This window comes from Dendropsophus ebraccatus, chromosome 2, assembly GCF_027789765.1.
Source record: "Dendropsophus ebraccatus isolate aDenEbr1 chromosome 2, aDenEbr1.pat, whole genome shotgun sequence".
Lineage (NCBI taxonomy): Eukaryota > Metazoa > Chordata > Amphibia > Anura > Hylidae > Dendropsophus > Dendropsophus ebraccatus.
In genome coordinates, this window is record NC_091455.1 from 192,638,713 (window position 1) to 192,665,104 (window position 26,392).

General features: G+C 41.9%; 1 protein-coding gene across 17 annotated transcripts in view; it reads left to right on the forward strand.

The window, feature by feature from the left end:
- Positions 1–26,392, forward strand: part of PARD3 (par-3 family cell polarity regulator) — a 458,970-nt gene that overhangs the window by 141,847 nt on the left and 290,731 nt on the right. For all 17 annotated transcript variants that reach the window (XM_069958961.1, XM_069958945.1, XM_069958951.1 and 14 more), the window contains one exon: positions 20,580–20,758. In XM_069958961.1, the coding sequence (XP_069815062.1) occupies positions 20,580–20,758 (179 nt within the window). The remainder of the gene's footprint in view (positions 1–20,579; positions 20,759–26,392) is intronic.

Here is a 26,392-nt window from a genome sequence, read left to right on the forward strand (position 1 = left end):
TCCCTGCTATATCTCTGAATGGGAGGACTCGCGCATCCTCCATTCTCCGCTCAAAGAATTGACTTGTCAATTCTTTAAGCGGAGAGGCGCGGAGAGCACATGCGCACAAGCCCTCTCATTCAAAGACATAGCAGGAAGGATTCGGCACGTAGTCCGCGGATAGAGGTTCCCAGCGGAATCTCTGTACTGAATCCGTAGTGTGAACAGGCTCTTATACAGAGGATTGCAAAATGTCTTTTAGAGTCTCAGGCATCACTTTCGGAGAAGAAGCCTCAGCGCAGGCTGGATTAACAAGGGCAAAACCTACTAAGTGAGTGAGTTTATTTTAAGCTAAAGTCAGGAATGGATTATGCATCATGGTTATATATAAAGACTCGTCCTTCATTTCTCGCTTACACCACCTTTCAACCCCTCCTTCACTGATACACAGGGCTCCCTATGACTAGCAAAGAGAGCCTAAGAGGTGAGAAGGATTAAGGAGGCGTGTCAGGCTGTGGCACTTCAGTTGTTCAGTCCTGCCTCCTTGACACTTGGCTAAGAAAAGGCAATTTTATAGGTTGTGCAACCACCACCATCATCTACAGTTTGTCTTATAATGTTCTCATTCATGGGAACCCGCTCCTAAGGTTTTCTCTTGTTCATTCGTTCACACTCATTTTGACCTCTTAAAGGGGCCTGCTTTATTTTCTATTGACAGCTCTTCTCCTTTCCATAGGCGTTGCCTGGTATTACAGCCTTTTTCCAGCTACTAAAGCAATTTATCACTGTATAAACTTATTGCCACATCGCATGTAAGCAAGTAATAACTTCCTCCAATACTTTTCCCAATGAAAGGTTAAGGGTGCACATATGGTGCTGTACACATCCAGAAGTGTTCCTGGTGCATCAAGCCATATTGTTGCAATTTTAAAGAGACGCTAAGTTTCTGCAATGAAGTTCTCGCTTTCCTTTGCCTCTTATCTTTGTCTTCTCTGCAGCCCTTATCACTTTGAAGTAGAGGTAACTACGTTGTAATTAACTTCAAAGTTTTCACTTCAACTTTCTGCGCGTATCTTTGGAACGTGTGCACATTAGCTCCACTTACTGCCAAAAAAGAAGTGTCAGAATGTGATCAATGACTCCAATTCTCGCCTGTCCCCGGTTACACGTTTAGCTCGGCTCCTGCTCCTCTTTCCTTATTCCTCTTTCGGTATTCATCTTCCTTCCTTTTGCAGTTATGACCCGGTGCTTTTTATTAGGACTGAATAATTGAGAATATAAGCCCCGCTTCTTGCGTTATTGCACGGGATGGGCAGGTTTAACATCATTGTCTCCGTGCAGGGGCTCCGTGAGTGGCACTTGCAGGTTGGCGGCTTTATTACGGAAGCTGCCGGGCTTTGGCGCACCACATATAATTACATGCATTATTTTTAAAGCAGAGAATAAATGTTCCGCCGAAAATTCCTTTTTCCAGGAAATGAGACTTCAATTGCGTTGTGGCCCCTACACACCGATAACCTTGTCCAAATCTGATGGGAAACAATAGTGCCGCATATTTGTCTATGAATAGCGGTTCTCCCTGTCACACCGATAACCTTTCACGGCAAAAATCTTATCATTCCTATAAAAGAGAAGCCGGAATGAAGATGAAAAAACTGACTACTAATGATTTTTTTTTCTTTTCTTTTTTTTTTAAATGTCACGTCTGTTCATGAAAAGGAGTACGGCCGCCTGATGAACATGTCAGGGTGCCGGCCTTTTTTCTAACCCCCTCCTCCTTCGTTCCCTTGGCCTTCTGTGTATTTTATCGAACATCATTGCTTCCAGTATATACAATTATTTGGGGTGATTTCAGGTATGTTCTTATGTTGCAACATGTGGATGGAACCGTACTCTGGTGCAGTGGCCAAGAATTTTTATTGGCTGCTAATATTGGTTTTACTTTATTAAAGAGGAGATATGTTGGATACTTTATGCTGTTATTGGTCCCTGTTTGCGACTTTGACTACTTGGAACATGGAATGGGAAGCCCGTTCTAAACCATTTGCCTATTACATGCTGGCATCCTATGGGAATGATAAGGGTAAAACATTTTAGTAAACCAACATGGGATGGAGGAAGACGACCATCTTGGGTTTGATTACAAGAAAGGCGACCATAGAACTAGGCGAGAGGTTGTTCTTCACCTACTTTTCCGCCAGATTATTGTAACTACTCTTGAAGTTTTATGGTTTCTATCCACTTCTGTTCTGTTTTTATGGGCAGAGAGTAGGGCTTATTAAGTGAGGGATAGAGTGTTCTTCTGGCAATTGATACTGGCAACAAAGTACCTATGAGACAAACATTGGATAGCGATTGCTACCATTTAGAAACTCCTCAAGGAGCCCCAAAAGTGGTGTCCTGTGGGACTTGTATTTGGGCCAAGTCTTTGAGTGAAAAATTGCTAATGACAGTAATAAATGGAGGAAAAAGCATTTGGCAAATCTTCAGCCCTTCTCTCAGCTGGAGTTGGACAGGGTGCACATGTTTTTCTTGCACACGATTTGCTTGCGCAATCAATGTTTAATGATATGTAGTTTTTTCGTTGGACGGTCTTTGCGTCATGATTTTGAACTCTGCTATCCCAGTTTATTGTGTGTTGTGTCTTTGATCTGAAATCACCTTCTATTCCATTTGGTGTTTACGTGACTCTTTGACCACAGTGAAAGGACTTAGTAAAGACGTCTTTGTTACTTCCACTTACCCTGTAAGTTTTTAGTTATTCACTCCGTGTATTTGTTCGAATTGTCATTGTCAGATGACGAGGCATAAAGGAAGAAATTATCTTTGGAAACCTGTACATGAAAGAGTTTCGTGATACCCTTGGACTGAAATGTTGGAAGTTCAACATTTTCCAACCCATGAGCGAAGCCCATAATGTTACCTTAATAGAATTTTTTTTCTTCTTTTAGAATCTCGGTTGTAGTCTGTGAAAAAGAAGCAATGACAAGTCCACATTATTATGGGCCTTGCTACGACTGGTAAAGCTAGCCCTTTTCACTGAGTATCCTATATTATTAAAAGTAGGACAAAGGGAGGAATCACTTTGTGCTCGGAGGATATGTCCTTGTATCATTTTCCCCTGGAGTAGTCTGTAATTATATTTAATTCTTGTTGAATTGGTAGGTTTTATGAATTTTGCAGGTAGAATGTGAGCTATTCCTTTGATCACTTTGAATAATTTTTCTTTTCTCCAATAGTGAAGGAAACCTGGTGGAGCTAATGACCTAGACTTATGTAATGGTACATGTAGGGAGCTGCGCAATATAACAGGGTTGTTATGAAAAGTTTTTTGCTTGGGGGGGAGGGGGGGTGAAAGTGGATAATTTTCATTGAAATCAAGTTATATTAAAATAAAAAAACGACCCTTTCAGACTTTGATTTTATATCATATATGTATACCCCTTAACCTCTTAAGGACATATGACGTACCGGTACGTCATATGTCCTCACTTGCACTTCAAAGCGGGGCCGGCGGCGGCCCCGCTTTGAAGTGCCGCGATCCCGGGTGCCGCGAGTAGCCCGGGACCGCTGCTATTAGCGGGCACGGTCTGATCGCCGTGCCCGCTAATTAGCTAATCGGAGGCAGCTGTCAAAGTTGACAGCTGCCTCCGATTACCGGAGGCAACGTTTCCCTGGGGTCTAGTGGGGGAGATCGCTCCTCCGGGACCTTGTCCCGGAGGAGCGATCTCCGTTACTGATGCCGGCCGGGGACGCGTCCAAGATGGCGCCGTCCTCGGCTCGGCACTCGTTCGCTTTCGGCTGCAGCAGCCGAAAGCAAACGAGTGCCGATCTCATGGATCTCTGCAGCATATCTATGCTGCAGAGATCTCAATGAGAGATCCAAGTGTATATACTAGAAGTCCCCCAGGGGGGCTTCTAGTATATGTGTAAAAAAAAAAAAAAAAAAAGTGGTGTTAATAGTAAAAAGCCCCCTCCCCTAATAAAAGTCTGAATCACCCCCCTTTTCCCAGGTTTTAAATAAAAGTAAACAAATAAATAAATAAATAAACATGTTTGCTATCGCCGCGTGCGTAATCGCCCGAACTATTAATTAATCACATTCCTGATCTCGTACGGTAAACGGCGTCAGCGCAAAAAAATCCCAAAGTGCAAAATTGCGCATTTTTGGTTGCATCAAATCCAGAAAAAATGTAATATAATGCGATCAAAAGTCGTATATGCGCAATCAAGGTACCGATAGAAAGATCACATCATGGCGCAAAAAATGACACCTCGCACAGCCCCATAGACCAAAGGATAAAAGCGCTATAAGCCTGGGAATGGAGCGATTTTAAGGCACGTATATTGGTTAACAACGGTTTGAATTTTTTACAGGCCATCAGATACAATATAAGTTATACATGTTATATATCGTTTTAATCGTAACGACTTGAGGAACATGCATAACAAGTCAGTTTTACCACAGGGCGAATGGCGTAAAAACACATTTCCCCCAAATAAAAGAAATGCGTTTTTTTTTTCAATTTCACCACACTTTAAATTTTTTTCTGGTTTCGCAGTGTACTTTATGCAAAAATTCAGCCTGTAATTGCAAAGTACAATTAGTGAAGCAAAAAATAAGGGGTCATGTGGGTTTCTAGGTGGAAAAATGCAAGTGCTATGACCTTTTAAACACAAGGAGGAAAAACCGAAAACGTAAAAACGAAAATGGGCCATGTCCTTAAAGGGTTAATGGGTCAGAAATGCTAAGCTGCATCTCTTGTTCATTTAGCAGTAAGAGATTAGAGATGATCGAACAGCACTGATGTTCAGGTTCGTACGAACTCGAACCATCTGTATTTGACTCCTGCAGTGTTTCCGCTCCGTGGGGAAGGTGGAGACAACCCGAGTCCTGCCTGGAAAACAGGAATACAGCCTGGGCCATAGGTTGTATTCCTGTTTTCCAGGCGGGACTTGGGTTGTCTCCATCTTTCCCATGGAACGGAAAGACTTCGGGAGTCAAATACCGATGGTTCGAGTTCGTACCTGAACATCAGCACTGTTCGATCATTTCTATAAAAGATGTAACATCAGGGATCCGATTGTATTGTATATAGAAATGAGGGCATCACAGACCTATTGAGTCCTGGAAAACATGAATGCAGCCTATGGCCCCCACTTGGAATCCTGCCTGCCACAGTTTGTCAATGCGATGCCTCGCGTGCCGCCACTCTCTGCTAAAAATGGTGCCAATTCTTTGAGCGGAGGCGCATGAGGCATCACATTGACAGACTGAGGAAGGCGGGATTCTGAGTTGAGCCCCCACAGAATTTCACCTGTTTTACTCTGTATGAACGAGCCCTTAGGGCTGCATCCAACTTTTGCAGCCACCAGTAATTAAATGCTGCATGCTTGGATTCACACAGATCTCAGCATGCTTGAGTTATGTCAACTATACAGTTCCTAAAGCTACTCCAAGTAGAGTGGCACTTTTTTTTTTTTCATCTCACAGTGGTGGGGAACCTGCGGTCCTCCAGCTTTGGCTGTCCAGGCATAGTGGAAATGGTAATATTGTAGGGTCACAGGTTGCTCACCACTGGTCTAATGTATAGCATGTTCAGATGCATTAAACCTTAACAGTGCATGTTACCCCTCCTGCCTCCCCTGCAGCTTGTGTTGAGCTGATAGGGGCAGAACATAACAAGTCTGGCACTGATTGGCTGATGCCCAGGCACCCAGTGTCAGGGATCTGGTCAGCTGACTTTAGGGCCTATTTTTGGAGTAGGCCTTTCGAACCTAGTGCAAAATGACCCTAGGTCTTATTTTTGGGGAACCAGATTATGTGGTCGGGATGGGACAGGGCTCTCATTCTTTTAGTATTTTCACATACTTATAGTATAGGACACCAGACAGAGCCCCTTTATAGTCATTTAGGGATAGCATTAACCATTCCCTTTTGTTATTGATATTCCCGTCTGCACACAGTGACTGGATAACTCTGAAGTTGACAATCGCGTTCATTAATCTCATTTAGCGTAATTGCCTGCTTAGAGTACATTTCCCGAATACGGAGTGCGATTTGTTACACTCGATTTTACACAAATGCTCGAGAACTTATTTTGTTCAGTTCTGTGGAAACCACTCCATGTTTAATGAAGATTTTGCGGGTTTTCATTATAAAGTAAATGAGCGTGAGGAATGGCGTGTTATTATAGACATTTGCATGTCACAAACAATTTCTCATCCTAATTTAAGCCGCGGCCCACCTGCTGTGCAGCTCTAAATTTAGTTTCTCCAAAAAAGAAAGTTTTTTTTTTTTTTTCAATTACCAAGTCGATCCAGGCTTATATGTGCAATGTGAAATTTTTCACGTATGCTGAAACTTTAGAAAAGGCTAGAGACGGCGCCAGATGCATGCTGGGGACTTTTTTTCCCCCCAGAACTGTAAATGTGTGCATCCATCTATAATCTGTGGAAAGTCTATTAAATCCAGCTGTTACTTATATATCTATACTGTATGGAGACATACTCCCTGTTAGGTTTTGCCCATGTCAGTTAGTCTCTATGGCAGAAAACTCCGGCCTGTGGCTCTTCAGCTCTTGAAAAAAAATATAACTCCCAGCATGCCCAGGCTGACCAATAGCTCTCTGGACATGCTGAAAATTGTAGTTAAAGCCCCTATTACACGATTATCGGCCATTACTGCCGATAATCGCTTGGTGTAATAAAAGGCAACGATCAGCCGACATGCACAATGTTGGCTGATCGTTGTCTTTTAACGTCTTTCAACATGTTCATAGAAGAAAGACGATAGCAACGATCTGCTGCCGTCGTTCCATGTAAAAGGAGCAGCGGTGGAAGACCGCCACTATCTCCTGTGGGCTGTCAACCCCCCTCCGCACTTACCCGGTTGCTGTTGGCGTATGTAATAGCGCCGGCAGTGAACAGGGACGAGGATCTGTGAAAGTGGCCATGAAGGGGTTATTACTTTGGGTAAAGACATTGTAATCCTTTAAATGGCTTCGGCCTTGTAACTGCTTCTGGAAGGAGAGGACCCGGATAATAAGTCTCAAGACCACAGGGTGGAGACCACTTGTATAGGATAGATAATTTAAAAGAAACCTGTCATCACTTAAATGCTGCCTCCATCAGGACCCATTAAAGTGTTGCCAAGTAGTTTATCTCCATTCCACCATCACTAGAGATCTTCCTGGTGGAATATAGGAAGAGAACTATCAAGGCCGGTGGGGTGGAGATTAAAGCGAGGCTGATAGTACGGATATGCATATATCTGTGCTACCAGTTCCCCAGACACTGCGCCCGTGCCATAGACTACATTTTATGTTCGTGCAGATTCCGCCATCTGCCTAAAGAATTGACAAGTCAAAAATGTCAGAATGGAGTCTATAAGAGAACCAGATCGCTGATTTCAGGGAGACCAGCCAAACGATAACACTGCTGGCTGCTAGTGAAAGCGCTCAATGCAGTGAAATCCTAGGTGCATTGGCCCCTGGGGAACATGAATATGCAAAAAAGAGCCCGTGAAGCCTCATTGAAGAGTCTCAAAACACAGGACTAGCCAGATATCCCTCCTGGAAGGACCAAGCCAAGGGGTGGCTCCTGTAAGGAAACCACTAAAACCACCATATTAAGGGGCCCTATAAGTCATTGTAAAGACAAGGGAAAAACCAAGGCCAAGTATCCATCCACATACAACTGTTTTGGGGTGTGGCCCCTCATCAGTGTGGAGCAGGATTCTGGCTAGGTGGGAGTGATGCCTAGTAGAGCCATAGGAGAACCACTTAAGGGGCCACTTAATATGGTGGTTTTGGTGGTTTCCTTACAGGAGCCACCCCTTGGCTTGGTCCTTCCCGAAGGGATATCTGACTAGTCCTGTGTTTTGAGACTGTTCAATGATGCTCCATGGGCTCTTCTTTTGCATAAGAATGAAGTCTATGGCACGAACGGAGAGTCAAACGGGAGTGTGTGTGTGTGTGGGGGGGTGAACAGTGGAATCCACTGGATGTTCTCTGCGAGGATTCCTTAGTGGGAATGCACCCTTTGGTGTGGATTTTGCAGCTCACTTCCATTGAAGTATTGGGCACAGAATTCGCAGGATGTTCTCAGCGCGGATTCTGTAGTGTGAATGCACCCACTGAGGAGACTGAGAAGTGCTAATTCTGGAAGAAAGCGTCCATGTTTTTGTAAGCCCTTTCAGATTCAGTATTTGTGTTTAATCTTGATGAAAATCCGAGATTTGGACTTAAAAACTGATTCCTTTCCCACGTGATGCATTTTCCTCCCAGCTTTTCTCCAATGTACATAGCCATTTTTGAGTCACTCGCTGGAACATTTTATTCATACGGTTCATGATTTTTTTTAAAACTCCTAATAACCAGATAATAAACGGCATATCCGGCGCCGAGCTGACAAGTCAGGTACAGCTGTCAGTCCAATTTCCATGAATTTTAAGGAGACAGCCATTGATGATGGGAAGTTTTGACTGAATAAACAAAAACACACAACTTTCACTAATCCTAATTAACATTGCTATGGGGTTTATTCCAAACCTATCTCCCATTCAGAGTCAAATCAATATTTACAGAGCATTAGAGCCTCCGAGAATATGAAACCTTGTGATTAGAGTTCATCGCCGTTTTATCCGCTCTTCAAAGAAAGCGCAGACATCAAACGTAATTAGCCTTCATTCAGGAATCAGTGACATTGCCTTATTCCCACACGCACTGCTTCTCCGGGTTTAATAATTAAAGATCCTTTCTTTGATATCTCCCTTAATTTCTTTTCCACTGTTTTTTCCTCTTGGAATCTGTGAAATATGAGATGCAGAGAACGGCGATAAAAACCTCATCCTATAACGCAGTCGGACATTTAAGCGTCCTGTTGCATTAATTATCGGACGGCAGATTAACTTGTCACCGTCTGAAATGGAGACGGGAAAAGCAAAAAACGACAATGGAAACCGGGATTGGTGGAGGATGACCCAGATTATTGTGGTTTCCCAGCACAGTGAATGGCAAGTCTTACCTGATTACTTAAGCATGTACATATGGTGTAAGTATGGCCAATGTTACCGTATAATGAGCTGCCACTCACTACAGTCACTGATATAGACCAAAGTAGGACTGTGTATATGTATCCAATGTAATGTATAATGTATAAAATTTACTTAAAATGTAAATGATAACTTAGAATAATAGCATGGACGACAGTACCAGACTATGGTTCCTTCCCAGCCCTACGATTCCTCTGTCTCCCATTCAGTGGTGCTCTGCAGGTATAGTATTTAGACAGTACTCTCTTGAATACAGCAGACAAAAGCAGAAATGACTTGCGGCACTCACCAGAAGCCAATGTTTATTTTAATACAACGATCATGGGACGTGGACAACAGCCGAAGGGCGTTCCGCTGCACTTGGTGTTTTCTGGGCCGAGAAGTGGTGCTGTGTGCAGCAAAATGCTTGTTGTCTGCATCCCATGATTGTTTTTTTTGTTTTTTTTTCAAATAAATGTTGGATTCTGGTGAGTGCCGCAAGTCATTGCTTCTATTTGCTGCTCTAAAATGTAAATTATGTTGCACTTAATATCATATCCATAAAAAAGCAAACTGTAACCCTAACCCTTCAGGAAACTGTAAACCTGAAGAATGGAAGAAATATTCTGTTACTAAAAGTCCATATAGCCATGAGAGTTCTCCAATAAACAAAACAAAACCAAAATAGTAGGGGATACTATTTTTTTTAAATAAAAAAACTATTTTCTAACTTTATTACACCCTTTTGGCGAGTATTGCATTGCACTGAATAGGGTGACCACACAGAAGAACCTATTCCTGATACACTGTGGATCATCTTGATTTCCCGACATGTTTCTTCTCTATAAACGGCCGTGGTCCTCAGGGACACTAATGGTAGTGTCATCAAATGAGTAATTAGTAGGTTACATAATAATGTAAAAATGATAATTTATCACTCTGTATTGAGGGCTTCATTACGTATGTAGTTACTTTTAGTTAAAAGAGCACACTATAGGAAACTGGAGTGTTCTATTAAAAAACATATAATGCACAACACACAATGTAACTATACATATATGTATTATTGGTGGTAACCCAGATTATCACACAGAACAGCAAATTACAGAACAAACTAAAAAATAAATGATAGTAACTTGATGGAAGAGGGCAATCCAAGGACTTTTCTAGGTATTTTTTGGTGCTGTGTCTGTCTGTGCACAGTAGCTGACAGTCACTGTTATGACCTGATCGCTTCATCGTGTCTCTGCTTGCAGATGGCTTTGTGGACACTTGCAGGGTTTGGCCGGACATTAGTCGGGGTAGTTTGTCTAAGCAGATTAGCTTGACGTGACCCGTTCATCTGGTGCCGTACATGTCCAATATTTAGAACAAATGTAAATTTACTGTCCACATAGTGACTAGGCCAATGCAGTATTCCTATCTTTCCTTGTGAAGAGAAGGGTTTGTTATCCATTTTATGTTTGGAAGCTGTTTTACCTAATGCTATGGGGAATGTGTTAGAAAGTCAATGACGAGCTGTAATTCTCCATCACGATGGGCAGCAAACAAACTCCGCATGTTCACAGTTACCTTAAATACCCATCTGCCCATCGCTCACCAGTGCCCAGTGCTTAATCGTGGCTGCATTTTTCATAATTTTTATTGAATATATATATATATATATATATATATATATATATATATATATATATATATACACACTATATTATGAAGAAAGGCCAGAATAACTAGAGCTGTGCCGTAGATATGTCAACAAATGTTCTTTAGTATAGTAGGACTCTCTCAGTCTTTATCACTAGCACTAAATAAAGTATTGTATAAAGGATTATAAAGTCATCCGGGCAAGTTAGCAGCAGGAAAAGAGATGTACAGAAAGGTTCTCCATATAATATAGCTATATATAATATAATATATATATTAATATTATAGCCTGTTGGTACTGTAAATGAAGGGCATATATATCCCCCCCCCTCCAGAAATCAATAGTACAGGCGTTTTTAAGAAACTTTTTGGGTTTGTTAGACAAATATGCCATTATCTGCATTCAAAAAGACCTTCTCCAGGTCCCCCCCCCCCCCTTTCCCTCATTCACTGCTTATTATCAGGAAATCTCAACTCTTTTATATCAGTCGGCCCTGTGTAACCTATGAAGTTTGTGTGTGGTGGTGGTGGTGGGGGGGATTAGTCGGCAGCAGGCAGCAGGATTACATAGTAGTGGGACCTGTGTGAAGCCGGTATTCAGAGGTCAGAGAGGTCAGTGCTGACTTCAGAGGAGATAGCCTGGTGATGTAGCTGTAAATTAACTCTTTGTTGTCCTGTTTTGGTGCCTCATCTCCCTCCACCCCTCCCTTATCCATAAGAGAACCATGAAGACAGGGGGGAGAGCTTCAAACTGCTTTCTCATGATAAAAATGCATTTTTCGGCTAATAAACCCAATTACAAAGTTTTTTAAAATCGCCTGGACTATTGATTTCTGCAAAAAAAAAAAAAAAAAAATGTAAACGACAGTGACACTTTAAGGTGCCTATATACCTTTAATAACTCTCAGCTGAACAAGCCTTGCTTTGTATTTTATTATTATTAATAATAATAATAATAATCATCATCCATCTTATATTGTTATTTTTTTTTAACCTTATACGATTGTTCCCCCTGGACATTATTCAGCCTCTGTATGAAATAAGAAGCCAGAAATTGGCCGGTAATGTAAGTGGTCACATCCCAGGCTTCTCCTTCTCGCAGACCCTAATCTAATTGATGTGATCTTAGGTTGGAGAGCCGAGACGAGGGCTGCAATACCTGCTTACTTCATTATGTTGCTTGGTTCTTGTGGCCTGGGCCGTATATCATCCAATCAAATGGAATCCCCGGGGGATTTGATCGTAAATGTCAGAGATGTCTGGGCTCTTTGCAGTTATTATATTTTCTGTCATGTCAGGATTATGAGCCGAGAATATAAATTTGAAAGTTTTGACACGTCCTTCTCATCTGTTGTGTTGTGGAGCATTGTAACTGATGCTTTTTATGTTCATTATTTTTTTTACTTTTTTTTTTTTTTGGTGATGTGTGTTACTGCAGTTTCCTTCCACAGCTGTAAGGCACTGTCCACATCTTATGTGTCTATAAGGTCCCAATGACCTTGTGTGCGAAGAGAGCGGCTTGCTGGCACTAGGGGAAGTATTAGTTTATAAATATCATGAATATCTCTAGCAAAAGGCTTATAGGGAAGTTTTTTTTTGTTTTTTTTTTTTACTTATTTTTGCAGCATTTATGGTGTAGATCAGTAGGATACATAGGCTTAAAGAGTTACTTCGAAGAAAAAACTAATTTTCAAATCAACCGGTGCCAGAAAATTATATAGATTTGTAAATTACAAAAAAATAAAAAAATTAAAAAATCTTAGTGTCACTGTCATTTAATTTTTTTTTTTGCAGAAATCAATAGTAACTTTTAAGAAACTTTGTAATTGGGTTTATTAGCCGAAAAATGCATTTTTATCATGAAAAACAGTTTGAAGCTCTCCCCCCTGTCTTCATGGTTCTCTATGGAGAGGGGGGGGGGAGGAGGGAGATGAGGCAACAAAACAGGGCAACAAAGAGTTAATTTACATCTACATCACCGTGCTATCTCCTCTGAAATCAGCACTGACCTCTGAATACGGCTTTCATACAGCTACCACTGTGTAATCCTTTGTTCTCTGCTCTCTGCTACCGACTAATCTCCCTCCTCCTCCCTCCCACCTCCATAGGTTATACAGGGCTCGGCTGATGTAAAAGAGTGGAGATTTCCTGATAATGGACTGTGAATGACAGAGAGGAGGGGGGGGGGGGGGGGGCTGGGGAAAGTCTTTTTGAATGCAGATAATGGCATATTTGCCTAATAAACCTAATTGCAAAGTTTCTTAAAATTGCCTGGACTATTTATTTCAGTAAAAAAAAAAAAAAAAAAAATGACAGCGACACTTTAAGCCTTCCAGTACTTATCAGCTGCTGTATGGCTTGCTGGAAATTGTGTATTCCTTCCAGTCTAACACAGTGCTGCCATCTCTTTTTTAAGAGGATTTGCTACTGCTTTGGACAATTTAATATTAGGTTTTAGTTTAATGCCGCATCTAGTAACACTGTTTGGAGCACTGGGGATCGGACTAGAGCCCCCCAGAGCACCGATCTGGCCCACTGTAAGCCTGCCAAGGTGCCTTGATCTTTTTGTTCTTCCCCAAGAACAAAAGGATCGAGCCATACCCACCATGCCCAACCCTTCTCTTCCATACACGTCAGATTGTCGCCCTGTCACCAAAGATGAATCTCCAACTTTGCCAGCTTTTTGATTGTCTCTAGCCTCCTCCTCTTCATCACATACTAGGGGAAGGAGCTCAGAACGCCTTCCATAAACATTGAAAATCACAGCAAATGTTATAAGACAATCTTAGTCTTGACCCGCTCTCTCATCTCATTTCTCTAGGATAATCCACAGTAATCCATATTTCTCTGCAGCAATAAATTGTCAGTATATTCAGGCTGCCAGGATCTGTTTCCCTGACATGCCGTAGACAGCGCCTTGTTGAATAGGGCATTTCTCCAATTAAACCGAGAAACCTCAAAACCGCAGACAGAAAAGCACAAAAGCAATCTGATAAAGGAGCCCGCTGCTTCCTTCACACAGCTGTCGGCATGAATGGCAAGTGTGTGGTGTCGGCTATTGATTACCTGTGATTATCTCAGGTGACGTCCCCAGAAAACAGTATTGTCTGCCTGTAGGGGACGTCTGCCGTCATAAACATGGAGTAAAGAGAAGAGCAAACCTAGATATTAGCAATCTATAGAGCCTGGATCATCTGCCGTTCTATGTTTATATGGCTAGTAGATGGGAAGCCGCTACGTTTAGCATCATAAGAATGAACATAAAATATATGCCATCCGATAACTAGGTTCATGTATTATTAAAGGGGATACTGTATCTTGTTTTAAAAACGTATTCCTGTCTTCTGCTCGCCAAACCCCAACATAACTTTTTTTTTGTTTGCTTGCTTTTTTGAACTCTCTAAACACTCAAAGCAGGCCATACATATTACACATGTGAGGTAAAGCTGCTGAATTTAGTAAGACCACCCAACTTACCCCGACAGATGATGGTGAAGAGAAATATTGAGCAAGGTAAATTGCAACGGCCCAATCCTTTTGGTCTTAAGATAATAAACTGAAGCCAGAGAAGTCTGGCAGCGGCTCCCCCCTGAATGCCTAGTTGAGCTGAGCATGTTGTGGGGTGATTGGATCTTGAAAGGTGGTTGTATGCAAACACCATTTGTCTAAGGATATGTGTACACTGAGCAGTTCTCGCGGAATTCCACCCATTTAAATGCAACATTGCTCCTTTCCATAACGCAAAATGGGATTTCCATCTGTCTGTCCGCTTTCCGCTTGAAGAATTGACATGTGAAGTCTTTGGGTAGATAGCCCTGGTGGAATTCCATAGAACTCTATAGGAGTTCATTTTTTGCGCGGAATACGCCAGCAGAATTGTGCAAGAATTGCTCAGTGTGCACATACCCTAACAATGTTTCTCAACTCCAGTCCTCATGGCCCACCAACAGGTCATGTGTTGAGGATATCCCATACAAAGGACACCTGTGATAACACCTGATGCACTGAGTATAATTATATCACCTGTGAAATACTAAGGAAATCATCAAAACATGACCTGTTGGTGAGTCTGAAAGACTGGAGTTTTAAAAACAGTGGAATACCAGTTATTGTCTTACGGCCTTCTTAAAGTGAATCTCTCAAATTGAAATGTATTGATGTATAGTTTTATGTGAATAACTGGTCATTCACCTTTTGTAAATCTCTGCTCATTCTGGGCTTAAAAGTTATGTGGGTGGTCTTATTTAGTGATTGACAACTGTTTGTATAGCTGTGCAGGTAGATCGAGCTGTCAATTAATGAGTAAGGGCCCTATTCCACAGTAACGATAATCGTCCCCATTTGGCTCGATCCGGCCGATTATCGTTCGGGGAAATAGAGAGAACGATCAGCCAATGATCGTGTCATCGGCTGATCGTTCATTTAGGGCCAGACCTAAAATCATCGTTCCCCCACCGCGCATCGCTACAAATAGCGGTGTACGGCGGGCGACTAACGATTTGACAAGCAGCAGCATCATACATTACCTGTCCAGGCTCCTTCTCCGCGTGGTCTTCATCCCCGGGTCCCGCACGCTCTATCTTTAGAATGGCCGGTCAGCTGACGGAGCGCTCAGCCAATCACAGACCGGGACCGCCGCGGCCTGTGATTGGCTAAGTGTGGCCTGTCAGCTGACCAGCCATTCTGAAGATAGAGCGCGCGGGACCCGGGGATGAAGACCACGCGGAGAAGAAGCCTGGACAGGTAATGTATGCTGCTGCAAGGACATCGGTAACAATGTCCCTGCAGCCCTCGCTCAACGATCATCGGGCCGTGGAATAGGCCCAGTAAATCTAGCAGATCGCCGCTCGTTTACATCGTTGATCGGGCCCTCCTGGAATAGGACCCTAAGACTACACTTTTTACTGATTCTGAGCAAAGAAGTCAAGTGGGTGTTCCTTCTCAGTAATTGAGAGCCTCACAGATAGCTGTCAGTCACTGAGTGGACAAAACAAAGGGCGACAGCGCTTTATAGCGAGGATCAGAAGGACAAGATGTAAAGGGGTATGGGGTGCACGGCAACCCTCACCTGGTGTGGTTGTGCAAATGTGGAGGCGCAACACTCTTAAACATATAGATCACGGACCGCAGCCACTCCCGATATCCAAAGGAACGAACGACAAACACCTCCAACACCAAACTACACGGATCATGGGGCGCAGGTCCAACTTGGGATCGAGGCAGAGTGAAGAATAAAATAGTTTTATTACAGAGACTCAATGCGTTTCGGAACCGCACTGGTTCCTTTCTCAAGAGTCATAATGCTATACTGAGAAAACAGCACAATATAACACAAAACAAAAGACCAATGACGTCAGAGGGGAGGAACTGAGAACCTCCCACTTCAATCAACATAGACACCTGTAACAGCAATAATAAAGGGTTCCGAAACGCGTTGAGTCTCTGTAATAAAACTATTTTATTCTTCACTCTGCCTCGATCCCAAGTTGGACCTGCACCCCATGATCCGTGTAGTTTGTTGTTGGAGGTTTTTTAGTCACTGAGTGGGACCGCCTATATGACTGTTTAGCCCAAATTGAGCATAGATTTATATGAATTAATGACAAATTATTCCCACAAAATAATATATAAATCTGCTCAGCTCTTCTTTCTCTATAACACGATGCCTGCAGACTGGACTGCATTTTCAATGTGACAGGTTCACTTTAAGGCCTTTTGCTGGGAATACACATGACACGCATGGAATTTTCTGCAGACCTGCTGCCAGAGTTATCTATTACCCATGCTCCGTCCTAACCTGATAAACCTTCTAGGAAGTGTTGCTTGGGTTATGGTGAAGGTGCACAAGTCCTTGGTAGAGTTACTTCAACCTTACATGTTCTTTCTATGAATTCCCTCTGTGGGGTCGAGGCGGCAAGCGTCGCTTAGTACTGATCCGTCATAGTGCCTGTGGCTCTTTTCTCGTCTCTTTCCTTACTGCCCTTGCCACAGAGAATTAAGTAGAAAAGCATAAATTCAGCCTCCATGTGGGAGATGCATTTGACCCCGTAATGCTTTCCTTAGTCCTAATAAGCTTCTGTGCTCCTGAGCGCTATTACCTATCCATTCTTTCTGGGACACGGCGTATTTCATTCTCTCTGATAACAGTTCGATTCCTGCAGAAGTAATAATCTCTTCTAGACCCTCTATCTTATCCTTCGCCTACAGAGCCAATATCTGTCAACTTGAAAAATGAATTATTGCCTAAATATTAGCCTGCTGTTTACAGTTACTGTGCAAGCCGCCATCCAGCGCCCAGACGGAGGCCACTCACGTCACCCCATGCTTTTTCTTTTATCATGTACTTTTTGTAGTGTTATTTTTGTTCCCTTTTTTTTATTAGCAGTAATCAGTGTTATGTAATGCACTATGAATTTAGAGGAGAAATCTTACATATTAGTATTTACTAGACATGGCGTTTAAAGGGATTTACAGGATATGGAATATCCCTCATAGACCATTTGGGAAGGTCCAAGAAGGTGGCAAAATTTGCAAAAGGGCTACAGAAATTGGAGGATATTGGAAGCCATAGTCTGTAACTTCTATTTCAATCAGAAAATATTATTTTTTTTCTTCAAATCAACTGGTACCAGGAAGTTATACAGATTTGTAAATTACTACTTTTATAATACTATAATATATATACTACTATAATGTATATATAAATTTATTTATTATAATTTTTTTTTTTTCTATAGAGCTTGCCTACATTTTAGGTAGCTGTCACCTGAATAAATCGCTCTCCTGATCCCACAATAATCTTACAAACATGTACACGTTTCAAACTGCTGACACTGTTGGATAGCTGTTAGGTCATAGAGAGACATGGTACCTGTCCTATATCGGCCTGTGCTTCTATAACATAGAAAAAAAAGCATTTTTTCTATAGTAGTCAGAGGCCTTCACAAGATACTAAAGTACAACAAGCGGGAACACCTCTTGTATCTGCCTGTAGTAGATTAGGAGCTTGAGCGCTCTTTACTCTGTTCTATAGAATAAAGACATATTTCCACATGATAGAAGTACAGCTAGAAATATGAATGGTACCATGTGTCTCCTTGCCCTAACAGCTATTTCACTGTGTCAGCAGTTTGTAGCTGTGGCTGATATTCCATTGACTGTGATAATGTCTAACCTCATTGCTCATGATTGGTGGGTTCCTAGCATTATACCTTTAAAATTGTGTTGCCATTGATAAGTTTCTTGTCTATTAATCGTTTTTTTGCAGTCAGCTTTATATTGAAGACTGCAGAATAATTTTCTAATATAACTTTTTTAATGCTAGTTTTGGGCTGGATTGTCAGTTTTTGGCCTCCATGCTGTAGTGGTAAGCATTAACTTAACCAAGACAAGATGTTTCTTTTGTTGAATCCTCTTTTGTCAAGTTCTTACAAAATATTTTTAGGTTTGTTTTTTTATTTTTGTTATTTCTCCTTAGGGAAAAAGATGATTGACAGCCAAAAACATCAATGGCTAGAAAGCTATTGAAGTGGGTGGTTTTATTGCATTTGCATCTTGTCTGATGTGTCTTCAATCTAAGAAAACTGTCTGACAACTCTTATGGGAGCTTTCTTGTATCTGTTGTCGCCTAGAACTAGTTATGAGTAAACGGATTTCTTTTTGTTAGATTTTTTTTTCCTTAGATTGTCTTCACTTCAGCTTTATGTTGCAGTAAACAATATAGTAATGTTTTTGTTCAGTATTCGTCTCATCAAATGTCTGCACTCGAAGCCATTGTTGTCCATATGGAACCAGAGCGTCGACTGTTTCACTTGACATTTTGGATCGTAAGTACAATGGAAAATATTGGCCCATATGACCATATGTTCCTGGAGGATATTGGCCATTATTTGTCCTTTGAGAAAACATTGACACCGGTGACATTTCGTAGCGCTGCCCTTGGATTTATATTGAACAGTATTAGATGTGCTCCCATGGCCTTTGCTCACAGTATTTTGTGGAAAGCACAGTTTACCTCTCTATTTTCTAGCTCTTACTGGAAAACCCGTGAAAGCAGATGACATTAAGTGTCTCTGTCGGGCCCGATGACGTGCCAGACCTGCAGTATTTCCGTGGCTACCTATTTTTGCTTGTCTGTCATAAAATATGCCTCAGTAAATGTGTGCTAAGCAACTGGCTGCAGAAAATGCTTTTTAGAGGTTTTTCTAAAAAAGCTGAAAAATATTACTTCGGCCATTACATAATTAGACGAAGAAATTGGACGGATTTATTATGTTGTGCATCGAAGCTTTGAGAGTGTAATGAGTGCCGATGCTTGTGCAGCAAAAACAAAAAAGTAATCTCTAAGAGAAGAGGTGGTTTCGTGTGGAACTTTGCTTTTAGTCAGCTGTCAGCTGTACATCCCCTATTAGACAGGGAGATGTGCGGATGACAGCTGATCATATTTTAATTGGCTCAGGTAATCGGGCAGTTTTGTTTGTAGAGTTATCAGATGAACTTGTTCACATATGGTGAATTAAAGATCCTTTTACATTAATCAATCTTTGGTTATCCATGGCCACAAACAAGTGCCGATCAAGGAGATCACTGCTCATTTGCAGTGTCTTCAGATGGCACAATTAATGGAGTGGCTTGGCCGCATATATGATCCCTGTATCGTTTGTGTGGCCATTTAGATATATTACTATTGGCAGCACAGTCCCTGTTTACATTTTTTTTTTTTTTTACCGTGCATGTCACCTATATCAATAATATTTCATGCAACATAGCTTTGCTATGGAGGTTAGCCTATATTAGCCTTACAGAGTGATTTTTTACAGATCAAGCTTTGTATTTGTGTAGATAAACTATTTGTTTTATAACCTCGTGGAGACATGGGAGGTTTCATTGCATTAAAGTCCAGAAAACCTGATCTGTTATTACCCTGTGATAATTTTCTATGTAACAATATATGGTTATAAAATAATTCTTTAGTCTTGCAGTTTTAAGTCTGGCCACTAAGCCTAATAAGGGTTTGTTCACATGTTTTTGCCCCCGTCGGGCTACACATCAGGAATCGATGAAAAAAGGATGCTGACATGCAGCCCGGCGTGTGGCCGAAGGCCACATGACGGCCACATTGACTTGAACGAGAAGGACGGAGTCATTATGTGACTACGTTCTGGTCATTTTTTGGACGTACACTGCTTTTGTGCAGGACTCAAAAGTGTGGTCGATCTGCACGAAAGCAGTGTACGTCCGGCAAATGAGCAGAATTTAGTCACACAATGACTCCGTCCTTCTCATTCAAGTCAATGTGGCCGTCGGCCGCACGCCGAGCTGCACATCAGCATTCTTTTTTCACTGATTCCTGACGTGTAGCCAGATGTGGGGCCAAAAACGAGATGTGAACATACCCTAACAAGTTGACACAGAAAAGATAACAAGTATATTTATAACCCAGGATCATCCTCCTCCTCTTCTCTGCTCAGTGTGTCAGCACATGTCTCACAGCATGCCTAGAAAACTCCCCCATGAGAATCTACAATTGTGCTTTATTTAGGGATTTCCTTATTGTGTCAAAATATCTTTGCATAGGTGGTGTTATCAGTGAATGTGCCAATGCAGTATATCTTTTATAGTATTTGATTGTATGGAAATTATGTAAATCTGCTGAACCGTGAAGCATCTGTATGGGGCAATTGATATGAGCAGCTATCTAATATGTATGACAGCCCATGCATGGTGGGGCATGTGCCCTCAAGCTACTTTGCTATGTTTTTTGTAAGCATGTCCTTTTCTATGCAACTATAAAAGCCAGATTATATATATTTCCATCTGTTTCTAACCCCTTGACCGTATTTGGATTGTTACCAATTTCTTCCTTTTTCCTCTTGAATAAAATATGCTATATTGACTAACTTCTTCTCTTCTCTCCTCTTAGATATGCCCCTGCACGTGCGACGTAGCAGTGACCCAGCTCTCGTCGGGATAACAACTTCTGTAAGCGACTCCAACTTCACTTCCGAAGAGCCGTCCCGTAGAAACCCTACAAGATGGTCTACGACCGCGGGGTTCACCAAGAAAAATCCTCCAACGGGCCACAACTCCAGCGACAGAAAGGTATGGACGGCATAGATGTTCTGCTTTCTCCTTCTGCTCTCTCATTATAATTGTTTCTTCGTGTCGATACACAGCATCCTCCGCTGGGCTTCAGCCCTCAGGCAACCATTCTCCCTATGAAAAGTACAACTGTTATGTCTGGTGCACTCACGTCCCCGTCGAGAGGGTCAGAGACACGTGAACATGTTTTGAAACAATTATCTTGCTCCAAGTTCACCTTCTCCCATCTGTAATCCCATATGCTGCAGGGATACTTTGGATTCAGAACTTTTTTCTTTGATCAGCTTATAAATTGTTCTGTATCTTACAATTAAAGCTGCTTGTGAGTATTTACAAAGAGGCTTTTACGGTGTAAAAATTACCCAGGATTGGCCTTCGGGAAGTGGTTTGGCAATGGCAATTTTTGCATTGTTAATGCTTCTTGTATTAAATTGGGGCCTCTTCTGTCTGGATTCCATTAAGGATGTGTTGTTGGCTTTTATCTTTCCCTTTTAATATTGGCTTTTTTTTTTCTTTAATAAAATGTGAAGCTTCTAATAAGGATGTGAAGAACTCTGTCGGTAGTCATTCTACTTTGTGCATGCTTTCTCTCAGTTGTAAGTGACCAAATGGGTGTATATAGCAAAGCTTAGATACCAAGAAATTAGCAATATTTAATAGAAACCATCATCCTATTAATACCTTTTGCAATCAAAGTTAAAATGGGAAATTTGCACTTTAGAATAATATATTGAGCATGCCATCAGGAGCCGGGTCCTACCTTCTGTCTATCGGTGCCAGAAACCCCTTAGGTGCCGATAAGAGATCTCCATAAATAAAATGCACATGCTAGCAAGCCATTAAAATCTATTTCACTCGGTCAAAGATTTCAGTAGTTGCAGATGTTCAACACAGTAGTCTTAAAGAGGTTATTCAGGATTCGAGAAGTAAAGACAAGGATGCTTCTATTCATATACAGCACCTATTTGTCCTCGGTTTGGATGCAGTTTTGCAGCTCCGTTCCAGTGAAGTGAATGGAGCTGAATTGTAATACCACTTACAACCTGGGAACAGAGGGTGGTGGTGGTTTTGCAAGAGTAGTTAATCCCGGATAACCTCTCTAAGGGTCTTGACACAATAAATAAATATAAGAAGTAGCCCAAAGAGAGTAAAGCCCCTATTACATGGGGCGATATTGAGGAGTAAATGAGCGTTGTCAGTATTCCTCTCTCGCTCGCTATTACACGCGCGGCAGCGAGTGGGTGAGTTCAGGGGGAGCTGCGGGGGGTGGGGGGGTGAATTTCCGGGCAGCCCGTAGCTGCTAGCAGTGGCCTGCTGCCGCCGCACCTATTCCACAGAGCGACAACAGCAGATCGCTGCTATATTGCTTCTAAATGTTGAAAGACAAACAACTGCAACGATCAGCCAACATCGTTCATGTTGGCTGATCGTTGTGTTCTATTACACAAGACGATTATCGGCCGAATGCAGCCCATAATAGTTTTGTGTGATAGGGCCTTAAGGATCTTTTTTAGATAAGCCAAACAAGTCCTGATAACTAGCGCTGATCTCCGTTTACTGAGCCTTTACACAACTCAATTATCATGCACAGCAGGCCACACAAATGGTCACTGGATTGTTTTTGTGGTCTTTTTACTTTCATCATAGTCAGGAAATCTATCAGGAAATCCAGATAGATATCTGGACCCATCGGGTTCTATTAGGCACAGACACCCTTTTAGGATTTTTCCTAAAGGTTATCTGTGCAGGAAAAAAGGTCAGGATCCTGTCCTATTTTCACCAGGTCTTACAACACGGTGCCCCATAGAACGCTATGGGAGCATCCAGAATTTTTTATGCTCTGCTAGCCAGGTCAGTGGCAGCACCTGCTGCACCTGGCCTTTTACCTGTATGCACTTCTAATCAGGAGTGCATACAATTTAATGTGGTACTATTTTTGACAAGGCGAGGAACCATTGGCTTTCAGCCCTGTCATCACTCTTTTGGCCGGAGGCAGCTTCATGCTCACTCCCTGCATTACGGTGCAGGAAGGAAGCCAGAGAAGAGAGCATCACTGCAGCCATGCAGCAGGTGATTTTATTTTATTTTTTCTCTCTCCAGTTTTTACAGTCAGGAAATATCGATGGTTTCTCGAAACCTCCAGAAAGACTTCCTGATTGGTATTTCCTGACCGTAAACCGGTCTCGGATGTGTGCGTCGGGCCTTACACAGGAAGATGTGCTGCAAAAAAGATGTGAATAACAAATGTGTTTTTTTTTTTTTTTTGTTAGTCTGCTGACCACTCGCCTTTTTACACGAGCCGATTATTGGCAATGAATTTTCCTTAAAGGGGTATTTTAGCTGATAACTAACTTGTCTCCACCACATAGGGGACAAATAAGAGATGTACCATACCCACACCTCTGTTGACAGCAAAGCGGGGCGGGGGGGGATGATATGATCGCCTTTGGGTACGAAGTTTGGATTTCCCACCGTCTCTTACTTGTCCCCTATCCTGTGGTTAAGGGGACAAGTTAGTTTTAAGTTGGAATACCCCTTTAAGGCTGTGTTTACATGTTTTATCATTTTCAACCAGATTTCTCTTGTCCCATGTTTTAGTGATCATATAGGGTTCCAGCAGTGGGGGACCCCCTAGCAAATCTTACATCTATCCTGAGAATCAAGGTTTTAATGGGGATCATTGTATTGATGAGATTCTAAGAATAGGTCGTCAGTGTTATCATGGAAATCCACCTTAAGATGCACAGCAATTCTTGTTTCATTATACAACATCTTTCGTATACTGTGTGTTATTCTCCTTAGCAGTGAATATAATTGTAGCTGAATATTGACATCATTCAGTTGTAGTGCGAAATGCATTGGTTATAATGTAAAAGAAGGCATGATAGTGTTATACCCTGTGAATCCGTACAGGACTTGTAAGTTTTGACTGTGTCTCAGACCAAATTAATAGATACGTCTATAGTGAGCCGGCGTGTTAAGCCTCCTGCATGTACTCTGTTCCTCTCCTAAGTGGCAACTCTGCTCCCAAATCACACAGACCTTCAGCAAGCCTCATAGGGAACAGAGATATGTGACAGTCTGTAAATTCAGACAATAAGCTCGAAACCAGTCAACGCTCACAGCAAGAAGTACGCCTCATTCATATAATTCACTCCAGCCCTGGATCCTATGGTGAGGTCTACTAGCAGAGCTTCCAACCATTGTCTTTCACCCATCATTAACTGTATCCTGAAAGATGATGACTATCTGGTATATCCAGCACATCGCCGAAGAAGAGTTTATGGAGCCTTATAGCAAAAACAGATATAATAGCTTAATGTATGCAAAAAATTCAGGCGTTTCTTTTAAAGGGGAACTATCAGCAGGTTCGTGCAAACCGGCACCGGTCGTGTTTTTGCTGTCTCACAGGTTTTGAGGAGTTTGGCTAGGATCAGTTATGCTGATCAGCTTCTTAGGAGCGTTCCTGACCTCAGAGAGCACCCTATCGGACCACCTGCTGCCTCTTTCAGTGCCGCCTACTGTACATATTCATCAGTGGCATCGGAGGAAGTCCCCATGGGCATGGGTGCCAAAGCAGGGTGGGTGTAGGCAGTACAGGGATGCCGGGTTTCCCCGAGCTGGGGGAGAGAGGCAGGAGTGGCAGCTCTTTACAATTGGAGCCGACCGCTATGCATAGTAGACATTGCTGAGGGGGATGTTCTTTGGGGCCAAGGAACGCCCCCAGTGCTTATAAGGTCTTTATTCCACAGGACGATTATGGTTCGTATAATCGTTAACGATAAACGATCTCAAACGACTGCTTTAGCGAGCTTCTTGTGATCATTCACACAATCCAAAGGAACGATGGTCTTTAATTCTGGTCGTTCTTGCAGTCATCCTGACCTTGTTGATCGTTCGCTTCAGAGTGATTCTACGGAACGATGAACAGCAGATTATCGTTTAAGTAGGTGGGGCAAGTCATTTTTTTTTCTCATTCTCTCTGCCTCCGATGGGCGTATTTTTCATTTCACAATCTATGAATATTCTAAATGTTCACACGCAATATATCCTATTATGTTATAGTTTTCCAAGCTGTATGAATAGAAAATGCAAAATAAAGTTTTAAATGGAAGTATGGTCCCTGTCAATCAATGTGTTTAGCCAAAAGGATTTGCACTATTAAGCTGTTGAACGCACTCACTAACAACCAAGGAAGGACCGAACGATGTTTTATTACACCGAACGACTTACGAATGCTAAAAATAGGTCCAGGTCTCATTAAGCGATCAACGATTTGTTTGTCGTTTAATCGTTAACTGCTATTCCACCAAATGATTATCACTTCACTCTGAACGATTTAACGATTATATGAACGATAATCGTCCCATGGAATAGGGCCTTAAGGAACCGATTAGTATATTTGATCTCGATCACATTGCTCAAAATCGACGGGACTAACAACAAATAAAAAACTGATGCCACGAACATCAAGTACACAGGAGCAGGGGGGTATGAGCAGGTTTGGTTGCGTTTGGTTGCATTGCTTACAGCTGATGACTTGCGTCTTACTGTGTGCTACAGAACAAAACTGAATGCAAAGATATTGTTAGCTCAGGTTCACACCCCTTTTTTTTTTTTTGCTTAGTAGTGATGAACACCTCCTTAAGCAAAAAGCCTATGGACTGTGAAAATGTCCATCACTGTCCTGTTGTGGGGGTATGAACCTGAACACTGAGAAAAACATTGTTTTCATCCAAAAACTGCAGCACCCCTGTTCTCAGGTGTTGTATGATATTACAACTAAGCTTCACTATAGTGGAACTAAACTGCAATATCACAAACAAACTGAGGACAGGAGTGGTGCTGTTTCTGGAAGAAAGCGGTTATAGTTTACTAGAGAACCCTTTTTAGGACAACCTCATGACATAGTACACTCGGGTTGGCTGAATGGCTAGCAGGTAATACTGGCTTCTCCCCAGCTGATCATTGGCTTTTAAATCATGGACCCATCCGCTGATTGTAGTGTTGGCGTCAAGCTGATGTTATTTCAACTTCTAAAGAATTTGTCCTAACATTTTTAAGGAACTTTAAATCAACATATATTCCATAGAGCTTTCCTGTAGCTTTGGTTGCCTGCTGTGTATATGCTATACTTCTCTTCATTTACAACATCTGACAGATGCCTCTCACTGTGTACAGTGTGTAAGCATAAAGTTGTTATACCATGAATCACTTTTATATCAAAAGTCCTGGAATTCTGTTAATAAGTGTTTCAAAGTAATTTACAGTGCAGGGTAGAAAATAACTTTTTTCCATTTACTTCTATATGGTGTCCCCTTTGGTGGTTTTACTCTGTACTACTTGGTGTGGGCAATGAGACAGGTTCGCTCCTTCCTTGGCAAGCAGAGCTGAAAGATATTTCTATTGGTTAACGCAGGATCACCATATAGATATCCGACTGGGGAGAGTGACTGAGCATGTGTGTCCTCCAGTAGTAGGTGGACGAACATATTATTTATACTCTTTTAACACCAGATGGCAGCATCAGCAATGTAAAAATTATTATTATTTTTTTTAATACAGAGTGACTGAGCATGTGTGTCTTTTAGTAGTATGTGATCAAACCTGTTGCCTATATGCTTTGAACACTAG